This window comes from Canis aureus, chromosome 22 (assembly GCF_053574225.1).
Source record: "Canis aureus isolate CA01 chromosome 22, VMU_Caureus_v.1.0, whole genome shotgun sequence".
Lineage (NCBI taxonomy): Eukaryota > Metazoa > Chordata > Mammalia > Carnivora > Canidae > Canis > Canis aureus.
Genome location: NC_135632.1, coordinates 36,014,818 through 36,032,156, shown reverse-complemented (window position 1 = coordinate 36,032,156; position 17,339 = coordinate 36,014,818). Strand labels below are relative to the sequence as shown.

The 17,339-nt window shown below is 40.2% G+C and overlaps 2 protein-coding genes across 14 annotated transcripts in view; one reads left to right on the top strand and one right to left on the bottom strand.

The window, feature by feature from the left end:
* Positions 1–17,339, bottom strand: part of LOC144294006 (uncharacterized) — a 230,242-nt gene that overhangs the window by 115,219 nt on the left and 97,684 nt on the right. Inside the window, exon 3 of one of the 8 annotated variants that reach the window (XM_077865492.1) lies at positions 8,203–10,046. The exons of the other annotated variants lie outside the window; for them this stretch is intronic. The gene's annotated coding sequence lies outside the window, so the exon portion shown is untranslated. Of the gene's footprint in view, positions 1–8,202; positions 10,047–17,339 lie in introns of those variants that run through there. 8 annotated transcript variants of the gene reach the window in all.
* Positions 2,126–17,339, top strand: part of SLC4A7 (solute carrier family 4 member 7) — a 110,042-nt gene continuing 94,828 nt past the window's right edge. Inside the window, exon 1 of one of the 6 annotated variants that reach the window (XM_077865459.1) lies at positions 2,126–2,341. In XM_077865459.1, coding sequence (XP_077721585.1) covers positions 2,282–2,341 — 60 coding nt within the window. In that variant the 5' untranslated portion in view covers positions 2,126–2,281. The remainder of the gene's footprint in view (positions 2,342–17,339) is intronic. The other 5 variants (XM_077865458.1, XM_077865457.1, XM_077865462.1 and 2 more) reach the window with 5 other exon arrangements.

Below are 17,339 nucleotides of genomic sequence, written 5' to 3'. Positions count from 1 at the left end.
GAGGCAGAGGGAGAGAGAATCCCAAGTAGACTCCACACTCAGCACGGGGCTGAATGGGGTTCAATCTCAACACCCTGAGATTATGACCTGAGTCACCCAGGAGCCCCTCTTGAGTATATATTTTTAAGCCTTTTTTTGAGGTTGACTACTTAGCTCTTTTAACTTTGGTTCCAAGGGTTTTGGTTCCTACTTTGTTACTGTTACTACATTTGGCCACATCCTTAGCTGTCACCCAGGATGCTCTTAGGTCTTAAAGGATGTCCCCTCACACCCCACTTCATTCAATTAACCCAAGTAGAGCTTACAAGGGCCAAGTACCCTTCTGGGCACACTAGGAAAAAAGAGCAAACGAAGCAGACAAAAAAAAAAAAAAATCACAGCTTGCATGGAGCATACATGGAGCACACATTACTATGCTAATGTATATGTACAAACAATAAATATAATAAAGCATAGCATACAAAAATGTTATAAGAGGGTAAGTGCTGTACAAAAAAATAAGGCAGAGAAAGGGGGTAGAGGGTGTTCTGTATATACACTAATTACAGTTATTGGCTACATTGTAAGAGAGTCCAGACCTAATTCAATATAAATCATATTCACCTTAGAAAGTGATAGTATGGGTACAAGTGATGGATGCCTTCAGCAGCTTTACAACGTGTTTTTTTTTTAAATTCCAGTTTCCCTCTTTCTCTATATTCTTTCTTTTCATTCTTGTTTTATCTTTTCTTCCCTTTTTCTTCTTGTTGATCAATCATCATTAATGAGGCACTGGAATGCTGCAATAGAAAGAGCAGGTCTCCCAACTAGGAACTAAATCTCTACGAGCCTCAGATTCCTCACCTGTAAAATGCGGTTAATAAAACAGATTTTGTAGTGTTGTGAGGATTAGAGATGAGGCATGTTTGCAAAACATCACAGTCTCTAAATACAGGCCTCTTTAAATGGTAGCTATTATTAAAAGCGCATCTGCTCTTATACAAATAAGTGAATAATGTGTGCTGGCCTCAAAGTAACTCTCTGGGAAGTTGAGAACAAAAGGGGACTAGGAACCAAACCAGGAATGAGTCTCGTAGCATCCTTAAGTTTTTGACAAAGGGCTTTACTTATACCCTATTGGAGATGGATAGAACATGTGCTCCGGTCCCGCTGTAACATAGTTTCCCTCCAAAGCACTGATGTAGCTCTTCTCGGCCAACATTTTGTTACCTTTTAAAAAACGCAGGGTAATCTTGTTAACAGTAATGCCCACAATAAGCATGCTATGTGTCAGGCACGTTTAGAGACAGACATTCACTTAACCCTTCCGTGTGGACCTGTGTGGCAGGTGCCGTCATCATTCTCAGTTGGGGCTGTAGGCATTTGAGAGCTGCCCTCGAGGTGCGGATATTTGCGCGTGGACTCAAGAGTGTGGGAGCCGCCGTGGTGCCGGGACAAGAGGACAAGCACGCGAGGATGCCTGGCCAGGAAGACTCCGTCTTTCAGAGGCCTCGAGTTGGGGCTCACGCCTACTGATCCAAGACGGGGGAAAAAAAAAAAAAAAAAAAAAATCTTGCAGGAGTCATGAAGACCCGTTCGTTCTTTTGGAGTTCCCGGGAGGGTCCTGGATCAGGGTGGCGTCCTCCTATCCTCCTGCTACTCTAAAGGACGTGGGGAGGAGGTGGGGGCGGTGGTAAATTCCACGGCACTTTGAAACTTCGGGCGAAACCTCCCACCCGAGAAACGAGTCAGACGCTTGAGTTTCAGGCAGTTTTTACAAAGAGGGGCGGGGCCTCCCGCGGAGGCGGCGGGGGGCGGTGCACGCGGCGCCGAGCGAGCCGCCGATTGGCTGGGACACGTGCCCGTCCCGCCTGCCCCGTCCCGGCGCCGCGGCCTCCCGGCGGGGTCGGCGGGCGCGCAGAGCTGGCTGGCGCGGCGGCCCCGGCAGGGGGCGTGGCGGGAGGCGGGAGGCGGGAGGCGGGAGGCGGGAGGCGGGAGGCGGGAGGCGGGGCCCGGGCGCCGCGCGTCACGGCCTGCGGCCCCGCCCCCGGGCCCTACGCGGCTGCCTCCGCCTCCCGCGCCTAGTCCTGCCGCTGCTCGGCGCTCGCCCCACGTTCCACGCCGCGGCCTCGCGGGGAGACCAGCCTTGCGGCGGCCGCGCACACGCCCGCGCCTCCCGCGCCTCCCGCGCCTCCCGCGCCTCCCTCCCGCGCACGGCTGTCGGACGCTCGTTCGTTTCCCCTCGCGCGCCGGGCTCGGCGGCGGCGGCGGCGGGCGGACAGCGCGGGCTGGCCGGCGGGCCATGGAGGCGGATGGGGCCGGCGAGCAGATGAGACCGCTACTCACCCGGGTAACGAGCAGGGTGAGGGCGCCGCGGGCGGCGAGGGTCCTCGGCGGGCGGGGGCGCGGGCGGGGGCGCGGGCGGGGGCGCGGGCGGGACGAGGCAGACAAAGGCGGGGGCGCGGCGGGCGTCGCGGTCCGGCCCGGTGGGCCCTGGCCCGGAGCCCCCCCGCCGCCCCGCCGTCCCCTTTGTGTGGCGGCCCCGGGAGGCCCGAGTGGGGGCGTCCTCGGCGCGACCCCGGCGGGACCCCGGCGAGACCCCGGCGAGACCCCGGCGAGACCGCGGGGGCCCAGCGTCCGCCCTTGCCCCCGGCCGCCTCCTGCTCTGCGGCGCCGCGCTGCGGGCCGGGGCTCGGCTCGGGTTGCCTGGGCGCTGGGGTGCGGTGAGCCCCTCGGACACGCATCCGTCTCCTCGCTGTGGGCGCGGCTCCACCTGTTTGTAGCCGCGGGCGGCGGCGAAGAGTCGGGGTGGATCTTGCCCTCCTCGCGCGTCTCCCCGCCCGGCCCGCGCGGGCTGCTTTGTTCGGTGAGTTGCGCGGCCGCGTGGACGAGCTGCTCGGGGCCAGGGCCGCCTCTCGGTCCGCCGCCGCCTCCTGCCGCAGGCCGAGCCCGAGCGTCCGCGTCCTGCGCTCGGGGCCGCTCCCCCCGCCCGCCCTCGGGCCGCCGCGCCCCGTGCCCCGCCGGCCGCTTGGGCTCCGGGATTCGAGGGGAGGCCGGGGGCGCTCCCGAGGGCCAGCGCTGGCCTCCAGGATGCGGGACGGGCGGCCCAAGCCCCAGAAACGGACTTCCTGCTTGTCTGAGGACACATGCGAACCCACAGAGGGGATCCCCTTCTCCTGTCGGGTAGTTCCTGACTCAGCGGGCAGGGAAGTGTCCTGAATTTTCCGACTCCCAGTTCTCACTCTGTGACCAGCACAGGAGGGACGGTGGTAGTGACATTTTCCAGTCTTTCACGACTCACAGAAAAATTGCTTTTCGTGTGTTTTTTATTCAAGAGTTTTCTTTAATTAACCTGCTTACAAGCCCCCCTCCCCCCACCCCACATCCCACATCTTTCTAAAGAATATTGTAAAGCCCTGGAGAGTAGTCCCTCGTTATTACTTCAGTGTGCTCACTTACAAATTCTCAAAACACGGAGGAAAACGGAGTCTCCAGACAGTGAGGTCATTTAGCAGTGGTTTTAGGGAAAGCTCAAGTCGCAGTGATGTTGGTAATGGAATACGGGAAACTCGTTCTAAGGAATCTTCAGTCATTCTTTGTGTGACAGTTGAATAAATTGCATTTTGGAAGGGTCCCCCCCCCCCCCCCCAGCACGTTCTGTACCAATGTGTGTCAAATAGTGTTGTCCTTAAATGCAGATTTTCGATTCAGAGCAGTTAAGAACGTTCCAGTTTTCATAAAGCTGGAGAGAAACTGTGTCTTCTCAACTATTACCTACTTAGCTAGCAAAAGGAGCATGGTAATGCCGTTGCCTTCCCGATCATTCATTCATTCTTTCATTCATTCATTGTGATAGCACTTGGAACCTATCCTGTACTATCCAACAAGACAGAACCAGCTCTGCTCTAATAGAAGTTGTCATTCAAATGAATGACAGAGGAGTTATCAAGCACTTATTAGTGGCATGGCAGGGGAGGACTTCGGAAGTGTGTACCTCCTAAATCTCTGGGAAGAAAAGATTTGCCTACAGTAAGCATATACAAATCAGTAATAGGAATTACATAAGCTATCACACAGTCTAAAAACAGAATGCGAGAACAGGAAAACTGTTGGTTTAACTAGTACAGAACACTGTAACTTATGAACTAGGAAGAGAGGAACTGTTTGCATTGACAAAATTACTTTTTTTTTTTATCAATTTTCCCCTGGAAAAGTCATAAAAATGGAAGATTATGATATTCATCAGTCATTTCTCCTTTAACTGACAACATCTTGGCATAGCCAAAAAAATAGAATAAAATTGATATTCATAAAATGCTATCTTGGGTATGTGATTATGCACAATTTTTGAATAAATTGGTGGCAGTTTATATTGCTCTAAAACAAGCCCATCTGTTCCATGATTTAGGCTCTAAGGCTTCCTTTGCGTCTAAAGTTCTGTGTTTTTCATTGATCATGGTTTTGAGATAGGAGAAAGTCATTTATCTTATAAAAATGCAACTTTTGTTTGCTGCAAAAACTTAACTGCAGGCCTCCCTTAGAATTGACTTGAACTGTCAGTCTTTTTTTCTGGTATAGGTTAAATATTCTGTTAGAATAGATAGCACTGTTTAGAAGGTTCCCGGGTTTTGGCAAGTGTTTCTTCTTTTATTTATTTTTATTTTTATTTTTTTTTTAAAGATTTTATTTATTTATTCATGATAGTCACAGAGGAGAGAGAGAGAGAGAGAGGCAGAGACACAGGCAGAGGGAGAAGCAGGCTCCATGCACCGGGAGCCCGACGTGGGATTCGATCCCGGGTCTCCAGGATCGCACCCTGGGCCAAAGGCAGGCGCCAAACCGCTGCGCCACCCAGGGATCCCTGTTTCTTCTTTTAAGCAGTACATTATTTAGCACAGTTCTGTTACCACTGAAATTTTTGGGCTGTTCCATGAATTTTGTTGTTTTACAATTTCATTCATTTTATGGATATTAACTTATCTCCTAGGTGCCAGGCACTGGGGATGTGGGCACCCAAGGTAGAGTCTTAATCTCACTGAGTTTATTTTGGCATGTGTAGTGAACACAGTGATAGCATTTGTATTCCTGCTAATTCCATTTGTGAGTGCCTGTTGAAACATTTTCCTGAGTCCATTAGAAATACTTTTTAAAAAGTAGTCAATAGAATAAATAAAAGTAACAACTTAGAATGAATTTAGTGGTGGTTGGCAAGTAGAAGGTTTTTTGGTGGGTCTGTAACTAAGCATATTCTTTGGGATCTGTGGTTAGGTATTGATAACTCTAGATATAAAATGTACTCCAGGCATAGTATCAGAATTTTAGTTACCTTTTTGCCTTTAGTTGGTTTCTCTGCATCACAATCCATGGAATTGTAATAGAGGGAGAGACAAGAAACCTCATCTGTCCAAGTGAAACTGTAGGACGATTGAATTGGATTGAAGAATTGTTTTATTTGGTAATTGAGACTGAGAAGTATACAGGTGTTTTTCTAATAGAGCTTAGGGTATGAAAATTAGAATATTTTGTTACACCAATCTTCTGTTAGTTGAGTAGGTTAAAATCGAAAGCCAAAGTAACCTGTTGTTAGAGGAACCTGGTTTATTTTAGTGGTATGTGGTATGCTAACCAATATATTTTAAAGCCTTAGTAGTTAAACTTGTCAACATCCTGTAATGGGTTGTTTTTCTTCCTCTTTCCTTCCCCTTCTTTTTTACTGTATTTTACCACAAATATGATCTTAAAGTGGATAGGATCTGCAGCTGACAAAATGAGCCATTTACATAAAAGGAGCATACAGGTGATTCAAAGGATTAGTGTTATAAATTAGTCATTGTGGCTTTTGATTTTTATATTATAGCTTCCTCTTATTGATTATAGATTCTTCCATAGTTACCGCTTTTTATGGATACAGCATTTCCGATTTTGTAATAAGCATGTATCCGTAATAAAGATCAGTGTTTATATATGTAAGGGTGCAGCACCTCCCCCACCCCCTTGTAAGCCCGTTTTTGAACCAAGAGAATTTTTGGTTCCTGTACAAAGCAGGTACCTATTCCAGTATTCTACCTTACAATGGAATTTGCCTCTTTGTTTAGTAAACTACTTCATGTATTTTGTTGAGTAATACTCATTGGATTTTATAATTTGGGGAGACTTTTAGGATTATATGTAATTATGATGATAATAAACCATGAAAGGGTCTATGTTTGGCATGGTGTTATGATAGTGTTTGGTAGTGTTGCTGTGAACAGTCTTCCTGAGGGCAAAGGACTTAGCAGTGCTAGGTTTCTAGATTAGTGACTCTTTGCTTCCATGCGCTAGACATTTAAATGGCTGCTATGAGAGTGGCCACTTTTTTTCAGTGCTTGGTTTAGGAAGATAGTGTGATGATGACATAAATATACTCTTATATATGGAGCTGATTTGCTACTGCAGAAAAGTTCTAGTTTGGCTTTTATAAGCAGATTTTCATATTTATTCCAAAGAGGATTTTTTAAATATTTTAACTGTTACTAAGTCATAGTTTGGATTTTAAAAGCAGTTGTTTTCTGAACAATATCAAAGTGAAGGGTAAAGCATAATCTATCTTTTCATAATGAAATAGAAAAGCTACTTTAATATTTTAAATATTCTTTCTTTTGTAGAGAATATGTAGCTTAGTGTCATTGGTTTTTATTTTGATTACATGTCAGACAGTATAGAATTGTCCTCTCTCTCTGGATTCCAGGACTGTACTGCTTCTTTTTGTCAGATTGCCCAATTTGGAGAAGCTGTTGAGTTATATATCATCCCTGACTAGGACTTGGGAATTGGATATACCTTGAAAATGGATTCACATGTGCAAGGTGCCTATACTTTATATTATAGAATGGACTGTGGACTGGTTTCTCAGAAAGCATGAGAAAGGAAAACATGATACGTATAATCTCTTTTTTCTCATGATTTGCCATAGTGTATAATTAACATTTGGCGCTTGTATGCTTAGTACATATTCTTTTACATACAGATTGCTTTCAGGTTGATACCATTCTTTATTCTGGAAAAATATGATACTTAGACCTTAGGAATTGATATATTAAAAAAAAAAGATAGGAATAGAGCAAATTTATATATAATAGACTTTCTTCCCATTGAGTTCCATGGTAGTATTGGAGAGGTTTTCATTAAGAAAAAAAGTTATCTTAAGAAACATGCTTGAGAAGTGCTTGGGTGGCTTAATTGGTTAAGCATCTGACTCCTGATTTCGGCTCAGGTCACGATCTCAGGGTTGTGAGATCGAGCCCCAGTTGGGCTCTGTGCTGAGTGTGGAGCCTGCTTAAGATTCTTTCTCTCCTTCTGTAAAAAAAAAAAAAAAGAAAAAATAAAGAAAGAAATAAACAATTTTTTAGAATATTTTTAAAAAATGTATTTGAGAGGGAATAGCATGCACCAAGCATGGGAAGGGAGAGAAGCAGAGGGAGAAGCAGATTCCTCACTGAGCAAGGATCCTGATGCAGAGTTTAATTCCAGGACCTTGGGATCATGACTTGAGCCAAAGGCAAATGCTTAACCGACTGAGCCAGGTGCCCCCAAGAAACAAATTTTTGATAGAATTTAAATGAGAAATTTCCATTCTGTTACAGTTTGGCCCCATCATGATGTAGAAAACATCTTTTCTTTTTTACAGTTGTAGCACTTTTTAATATTTTCCATGGGTGGGTGTGGTTTTGGGGAGAAACGTCAGGGAATGGAGGAAAGAAGGGTATTACTGGATTGTGTTTGTCTGAATTACTACAGATGCCACATATAGGCAGATTTAAGCTTTTGCACAAAGCTCCATGAGAAGAGCCTGATCTGAGCTTAAGCCCCCACCGGCCCTCTCTTCTGAATGTCCTTCTGCCTTTTTGTAGGGTACCAATCCCAAATCAGATGTGGTAGTCCTTCCTTTGTCACTTTTTCAATTTAATCATTCTACCCTAATCATTTTGCCTGCTAGACTGTAATCATGCTTGGAGATTCTTTGTTCTGCTTTTAAAACTGGATTTTTTTTTTTTTCCTCCCCTGGGCATTCACATTGTCACTTTCAGATTTGCAGCAGAATTATATTTCCAGCAGATACTGCTATCCAATGTGAAATCCTGAAAATCCTAAATGTTATGATCATATTCATACAAAATGAATTAAAGACCAACTTTTTTAATCCTGTAAGAATCTAATTTACTTAAGATGAGAGACATCTGTGTAAAAATCAGACTCAACCCCTTGTAACAATTCTCACAATTATTTAGTAGAATTTACTTTATTTGATATTGTTAACTGTTTAACATAATATCTTTGAATGTGCTTTGTTTGCTTTGCACCAAGGTACACACTCATGGTGAATTCTCTGCTGCTTTTTCATTAGCTCTGGGTTCTGTCCTAACATTTGTAGTATTAATGGTGCCACAGATAATATAGCACTTCTATTCATTGCTTCTCAAATAGATAAGACCATGGGGACTGTGGTCCATGAATCCCCAGAAACGGAAAATTTTATGCTTGTATGCATTCTTTCCAGGAGAGAATCAAATAGCTTTACATTCAGATCTCTGAGGTGTTTATAATCCAAAAAGAGTGAAGGAATGCCTAGTCTAAAATTGAGCTCAGTTGGTTTCCTTAAAAGTTCTTAGAAGTCTTATATTTTGCTTAAATAGATGACAATAATTATTATATCAGCCCCAGTATTTTCTAGAGTTTGTTTTGTGGAACATTTCATCTGTAGAAGGTTTTGCCAAGTAAGTTTGGGAAATGTCACACACTATACTTTTCAGAGATTCATAATGCATAATGATGTGCTAAAGGCTCTGAGAAATCCTCTAATAAATACATTAAACTTTGTTGGGGGAGAGAATATAGTCATGTAAAATGGAAATTTCTGATGATTCTTACAAAATATGAACAGTAAGTAGGTCACTCATCTGTCTTATTACAGATCTAAGAAAGCAAATCCTGTGATACTGATAATTCACTTTGTTACAGTAACAGGAGAGATTTGAAAGATGTATCATTTAGGAAGACGCTTTGAAAGCAACCTGATAAGGTCTGGTTGAATAAATTATGGTATATCCACAGAGTGAGGTATTACGGCTATAAAAAAAGAATGAGGAAGATCTCTTTGTACTGATGTGAACAGATCTCTAGGGTAAATTGATTAAAAAAGGCAAAGTGAGGGACAAAGGGTGCTATACAGTGCCTTTTCTTTAAGGGGATAAGAATGTGTATTTGTATTTACTGGTATTTTTGCAAATACACTAGGAAGGAAAACAAGAATCCAACAAGAAATGGTTGTCATAAAGGGTATGAGGGAATGGGAATTGAGACAGGAGTGGGAGCAAAACTTTAATCTATGTCTTTCTGTGTAGTTTTGGTTTTTGAACTGTGCAAACACATTACTCAGTAAAAGAGAGGATGGTTTCTTATATTTATGTCATGGGTTAACATTAGCTATTTCATGAGAAATGTATATAGTCTAATATGTTATCAGCTGCTTAATTTTTCATGTTAAAAAGGCACCGTATGAATGGGAGAGTTGTTAATTGATGCCTATCAGTAAAATCACATACTACATACCTAACTTACTGAATCTACAAGTCTTTTGGCAGTTTTGAGTTTGCATGTTTCTGATGTCCAGTTCCTCCTCTCACTTTTCAACTCTTTTCTCTCCAGGGATTTAGATTTTGGTAGAGTAAGTAGAAGGCATGTTGTGGGAAGAGACTGAGGTGTTATAAATGAAGTGCCTTAGGCATTGGAAAGAACTGCTTGGTTATATATGTTCTTAAAGTTAGAATTTTCCTTTGTGATTTTTATACTTTCAATCAGGATCATAAGTGTTAAAAAAAAAAGTCATCTAGACTAATTATGATTAATTGTTGAGATTACAGTGACACTGTGGCAGGAGACACCGTTTGTACTGTTTTCTTGTTTTTGCTCTTGAAGGCACCATTTACCTCGAGTGTGGTGTGACTGCTTTCCCATAGAGCTGTGCAACGTGGCAGTCCTGTGGGAAGACCTCACTGTAATTGCATGTCTTCCATGTGAAATGTCAATCCCTACATTAAAAAAAAAAAAAACTAATTAAAAATAAAACTAAGAAATAATTCTGTTTAGCCAGTTTTTAGAAGCCAATAATTTGGAAAAGAGAATCATTTTTTTCCTCTCTTGACAGTATTTTTGTATTTATATTTGTGTGAAAGCCTCAGTGGCATTCTGAGACCTCCCAGCACCTCAGATGGAATAATGGAAGTGCTGAGTAAGGAGGAGGAATGCCATGATTCTCCTATTGTTGTGAATTGCTAATCTAGGATTTATGATTTTGTCCTTTGCTCTGGGGCAAGTGAAGTGATAACTAACCCTTTAAAGGAAGCCTCCTTTGAGCTTTGCATTTTATTAGGTATCTTTTAATCACTTATCCCTGTTACAGATGTGAACTCATAGGCAGAGAGATTTTCTGTAGTTTCCCAGGCCATACAATTAGTAGGAGGCTAACATGAGATTTGAACTCAAGGTTGATGCCAAATCACTACTTCTCCCTCTTGTTCCATTTCTCATTAGTCTAGAGTAATCCGTTATCCCTATTTGTCAGTGTCATTTGACATTAATCATATTAGGTAGTTTTACATTTGTGTTACTTGAAAGCTGTATTTGCCTTAGATAATTGAGTTAACCATTTTATATTTAAAAGGTTTTAAAAAAAAGGGTTTATTACTGTAACTTCTGTGAATTTGTTGCTAACATTATGGAAATTAAATATTTCAAATAAATTTACTTCTGTCTCCAGATTCAAGGAATCTAAATTTTTCTGCATCATTAATGAATTCTCAATTAGGTCTATTCTGAGGTTTAATATATAGAAAGCATTCAGTGACTGTTCAATGAATGAATATTAGGATAATATCATGAACTCTTAAGATTTGAAGTTGAATATGCTTTTAGTTCATTGTTTTATCAGTCAGTTAAGAAATTTTGTAGCTTTTATCTGTGATATTACCATGAAGGAAAAGACTCCTATTTTGCTTGCAATAACTGCTAGTAGAATAGAATATTTTTTGCCTTGGTTCTGTTGAGGGGGAATATTGAATAAATATAGTTTGGATTGATCCCAGAATAATAGTACTTAAATATTTTTAACCTGAAATATGATTTCAGGCAAGTGAGTATTATGTACATTGAAATGAAAATTTTATGACTCTTGGGGGGCTGCCTGGGTGGCTCAGGGGTTGAGCTTCTGCCTTTGGCCCGGGGTTTGATCCTGGGGTCCCGAGATCGAGTCCCATGTTGGGCTCCCTGCATGGAGCCTGCTTCTCTCTCTGCTGTGTCTCTGCCAATCTCTCTCTCTCTCTCTCTCTCTCTCTCTCTCATGAATAAATAAATAAAATCTTTAAAAAATTTTTTTTATGACTCTTGAACGGCTTCACAAGTTCTAAATACATTTAAACAGACTGCTGGAAAACATTGGATATTTTGCTTATATATTAATACTTGTCTAATATTTGCTTTATGAAAATTTGTGAGTTTTAATGTATATAATTATAAAAGGACCAATGGCAAGAAAAGGGATCTCAAACCCCAGATATGATGTCAGCTGTTATACATATATATATAAAATTATATGTAATTTTATATAAAATATAAAACATATATATGTAAAACATATATAAAACATATATATATGTTTGAAATTGTGCTATTTCTCTTAATTCATTAGAATTATTACTTACATAATATATTTTTTGGTTCATTTGCTTTTAATTTTGTGATTTTGAGGTTCCTGGGCTCTATTCCTTCCTGGACTCTGCCTCCGTAACTTCCTGGTCCTTGCATAAGTGTTTGCACAGGTGCCATAACTGACTAGCACACTGACTCAGTGGAGTCTTTTCAGTAATATTCTGTATTTATTTTTGTTTTGCTTATAACTGTTCCCAGATGACCTTATGATATGTTCAGGAGGAGTTTCCTCATCCATTTTTGCACATACCATTAGCAGTATTCTCAGGATGAGATTCTGTCCTGAACCTTTTTTTTTTTTTAAGACTTTATCCATTCATGAGAGACACAGAGAGAGGCAGAGACACAGGCAGAGGGAGAAGCAGGCTCCACGCAGGGAGCCTGATGCGGGACTCATCCGGGGCTCCAGGATCACACCCTGGGCCAAAAGCAGGCGCTAAACCGCTGAGCCACCCAGGGATCCCCTGTCTGAACCTTTTTAAATCTGGGCAGGTTGGTCTCCCTGTTTAAGAATAAGAGATTCATTCAGACTAACATTAGTCTTCATTTGGTCTTTCATTTTATTTTATTGAACTGCTTTTTATTCAGTTAATAGGCAGTTCACTAAATAACCACAAGCCCCAAACCTTATTTTCAGGGCAAAGTAAATTTGGGCATAGCCAAACCTTAGCTCCTGGTGTGACAAGTACATGTTTGGGTTTCACACACACTGGGTTTCCCATGTGTAATCTGCCACCAGGTGGCCTTGGGCAACTAGTATTTTTGAATCTCATTTTTCTCATCTATAAAATTGAAATTACAGTACTCACAGGGCTTCTTCAGGATCAGGGAAAAGAATATACCTTGCATAAAATGCTGAATGTGCCTATGGAAACATGTAATTAGTAACCACCCTGTATTCTTCTGAAATATCTCATAATAGAATTCTAAAAGAATTAGTCTGTGTATTGATTAAAAAGAAATAGAAAATAGAGAATCTTGATCGTCTTCTGGCATGGAGATGTTCTAGATAGCTCTGTGGGAAGGGGTTAGGTGTTAGGAATAATTGAGTCTTCTACCTGTGTTTTTCCCTTGCTCTTAAAGGACTCCCATACTCACAACACTTCTGAGGATAGATGTGGGAGAGGGTGTTTCCTCATACCAATCAATTCTGTGAGACTAGCTGAATGTCCTACAATTTAACACAGTTCTGGCACTATCTACCTGGAGATAGCATCAGGTCCCACAAGTTTAAGTGCCCTGACTCACGCAGCTGCCCCTTCAGATGCCAGTGGCCAGTCTAGGTTGTCACCTGGCCTTCTGACTGATCAGCTATAAAGTGGAGGTTCCCCTGACTCCTCCTTGGATTCAACTGATACACTAGAGCAGCTCACAGAAGTCAGAAAATTTTATTTGCTGTTTGCCAGTTTATTCTAAAAGGATATGATAAAGGATGAACATCCAGATGGATGAGATACATAGAGCAAAGTATGTGTGGCAGGGGATTGTGGAGCTTCCATCTATCTGATCTCATAGAGTGCCAGTCTCCTAGCGCTCTACCCATGTGTTCAGGCACCTAGAATCTACTTGGGGGAGTTTTATGGAGGCTTCACCATTCTGGTATGACAATCATTAACTCCATTTCCAGCCCCTCTCCCTTCTCCAGAGAGTGGGATTAGCACTGAATTTCAAGCTTCTAATCATGGCTTGAGCTTTCTGTGACCAGCCCCTATCTAGGAGCCAACAAGGGTCACCTCATTAGAACAAGAAACCCTGCTATCATGCAGGAAGTGCCAAAGGATTTAAGAGTTCTGTGTCAGGAATCAGGGACAAAATGTTTAGAAGTTTAAAGCATAATATTATTTTCATATAAATAATTTTAACCATTGACGAAACATTTAAAATGTAATATATGTCTCTCCCTTTAAAAAAAAGAATACTAATCACTAGTATTGGGTTGTTGTGGTCTTTTTAAAACTTATTTTAATTATTTTCTTTTGTCATTGAATTTCTATGTGTTACAGATTTGTTATAGATAACAAATGAAATCCAGTAGTTATTTAAATGGGCAGGGGAAGAGAAGGTTTTCTGTTATACGTTCTCTATGATACCAATTTTACCTCCTCCAGTGGTTTTCTGATTCTTGGCTTGTTACAGATAGCTGAGGTTGCTAGATAACTTAATTCTGTTTCGGTGAGATATTCTGTATCTTCTTATTACTTACTGTTAGGCTTTCAGAATTCAGCCCACAGGGTATTGCAGTGTAGGGGAGTTCATTGCGCAGCTTGGCAGAGTAGGTGTAAGAAGGTTCCTAATTGTTCCTCTGCAAAAGGCTCAGTGACTAGAAATTTTATGATTTTAACTTTCATCTTAAATTTAATTATCATTTGTATTATTTTTTTCCGTGATCTGAACTAATAAGAATTACCATGTATTTAATTGGATAAAGTGAGGCTTCTGAATGTTTTGTCATATATATATATATATATATATATACACACACACACACACACAGATATGTACATATATATGTACACATAGTCTCATATATATATGATTACATATTAACTTGAGCCATTGGATCATTAAACAATTTATAGAGATATATAGGAATTTTGAGATTACTTGTAGCATTGAATTTTAATGGATTATATTAGTTAAGCTACCATTCTGTTACAAAAATATGATTTCCCAAAAGGTCATTATTGTAGGAATTTTAAGGTAATACAGTTTTAAGGAGGTCATATAAGAACTTTATTGTCAGATTGATGTTTTCTTCCATTTTTCAAGCTACTTCAAATTGGTTTTAAAAAGAGTTTTGATAGAGGTAAGGTAAATAAAAGTAATTTTATTGATTAAAAATCAAAACAGTATTTCAATACGATTTCATAGCAAAGTATGGACCCCTCCAGAATTAGAATTCATTTTGGAAGTACGATGGGGAGAAGTGGGAGATAAAGTCATGGAGTGAGGGAAAGAAGTTTTAGATTAACTTTCATCATTTCATTTGAAAAATACAAATTGCATATTTTACATAATTATTATACTCAGTTTTCATACTAATTTGTTTTGCTATCATCTCCTAATTGTGTTGAGTTAGCAATAGATGGGTGAAAAAGGTTAAGTGGTGAATATTGAGTGGATTGGATGCTAGGGATTGCTTTGTACTTACAGTGCTAGTACTTCCTTAATTATGGTCGTGAACTTCAAATGGGGCAGTTTGAAATTATTTGTTGGCAGTGAATCTCAGATCATCAGGGGTTGCTGCATCTTCCTGCCTCTACAATTGGTAGAAGTATTAGAGAAGTAAATCATGTTCATTGGAAAAAAAAAATTATAGAAAGCCCAAAGGATGTAATTTCAGCTTTATTTTTCAATCTGCTTCAAGAGAATGACACATGCATCATAGTATATGAGCACTGATAGACTAATTTTGGTTGGGCCTGTTGGTTAGTGGTTTAGTGTTTAATTCCTTGAATGACTCTAGAGATAACAGTTTTTGCTTAAGTTGTCTGAAATAAATGAAGTTGACCTTTGTGTTCTAGGGCCTTTAATGAGAACTCTCTACTTATGGTGTGGATTGTGATTTAAAATTTTAATTTTACCTTTTTTCACTTTGTCCTCCATTATTCAGAATAGTTATGAAGCTGAAACCTGATTAGCCTTTGCTTGTCCAGCTTTTAAAGTAGGTATTGTTAAATAAAATTTAGGAGCGATTACCCTAAATATTTGTTCCCTGAATCTTCTCCTCACTGTTTTCCAAACTGTTGTGATTTATTAGTGATTTGCAAGAACAATTTATTGGATTATACAAGCATTTAAAAAAGTAAAGTAACAGCAGAAAATACCAAACAATACATTTGGATAGATAATTGTTTTGTGAAACTTTTGTAACATACATATACATAGATGTAAACAGATAACTGTGTGTACTGTAGTCCCAGTGATTCCTGTTAAAAAACATATGGTCTCATTCATTTGGGGAATATAAATAATAGGGGAAGGGAGAAGAAATGGGTAGGAAATATCAGAAAGGGAGACAGAACATGGAAGTAAACAAACTAGGGGTGGTGGAAGGGGAGGAGGGTGGGGAGTGGGGGTGACTGGGTGGTGGGCACTGAGGAGGGCACTTGATGGGATGTGCACTGGGTGTTATTCTGTATGTTGGCAAATTGAACACCAATACAAAATAAATTTATTATTAAAAAAATTGGAAATCCATTTCTATAAGATTAACATTTGATTACAGTCTTTTGAGAATTATATATTTATATATATATACACATACATGTATAATGTTTTTTTCATTTAAAATTTGAGTAAATCCAAATAAATACGTAGATTAAACACTATTATTTGATGTCTAAGTTAATGCTACATCAAAAGGTTTATATTGGAGAATTTAACTTTTGGTTCCATGTATAATAAATGAGGTATAATGAGAAAGAAGAACTTCCGACAGATTTTCCTCTGTTCTGTTTTAAACTCTTATCAACTATTAAGCCTTTAGGATCATGGGAAAAAATCATATATATGTATATGTGATATGTAAATAAAAAGCTTAGTCAGTTTGATCCACAAGTACCTGAGATACTGCAATATTTATAAGGAGATGATCTTTGGAAAGGACTTATATGGAGCACTCTATAATAAAATCTTATCTTTAATACCTTAGCAATTTAATCAGTTCTCTATTACTGTACATTAGATGCTTTGAGATTTTATAAGAAGCAAGATGAGAAGCATGGACTGGTTAATGCTATTAAACTGTAATTCTTCTGTTTTATGTGTATGTAAATACATAGTTACATACATCTTTTTTTTTAATTTCTAAAGATTTTATTTATTTATTCATGAGAGACACACAGAGAGAGAGGCAGAGACATGGGTAGAGGGAGGAGCAGGCTCCATGCAGGGAGCCTGATGTGGGACTCTATCCCAGGTCTCCAGGACCATGCCCTGAGCCCACGGTGGTGCTAAACTGCTGAGCCACACGGGCTGCCCTACATACACATTTTTATCATATAGTATGTAAATACATAGTCCAAACCATGCATGGCTTGAAAGAAGACAAGTATTGTTTATTGTACAGGATAATCCTTAGACACTTAGGTTTTTTTGGAGAGAGATCTGAAGGAGATTGCATTTAGTTCAGTAATTTATTGATGTAGGAAAGAATGAGTCTGATTTCCTTTGATAAACTGTAATTTTTTTTCTTAATCTCTACACCCACGGTGGGCCTTGAACTCACAATTCTGAGATCAGGAATTCCATGTGCTACCAACTGAGCCAGCCAGGTGTCCCTGATAAACTATAATTTAAACTCAGTATATTTGCAGATTAAGTATTAGTGAAAAAAGTAAAGCATGTTCCTTATGATTCCATTTTTTTGTGTATTTATTGGAAGGAGATTTAATATTGAATATTGAGATAGGTAAAAATTAATAATCGAGTATCTTGGAGGTAGAATTTAAGGGTAAATAGATGATTATTTTTGAAATTTTTATAATTTAAAAATATATATTGTTTTAAGTAAACTGCACCCCGAGCATGGGGCTTGAACTCAATGTCCCCAACAAGATCAAGAGGTGTATGCTCTACCAATTGAGCCAGCCAGGTACTTCTGTAATAAAAATACT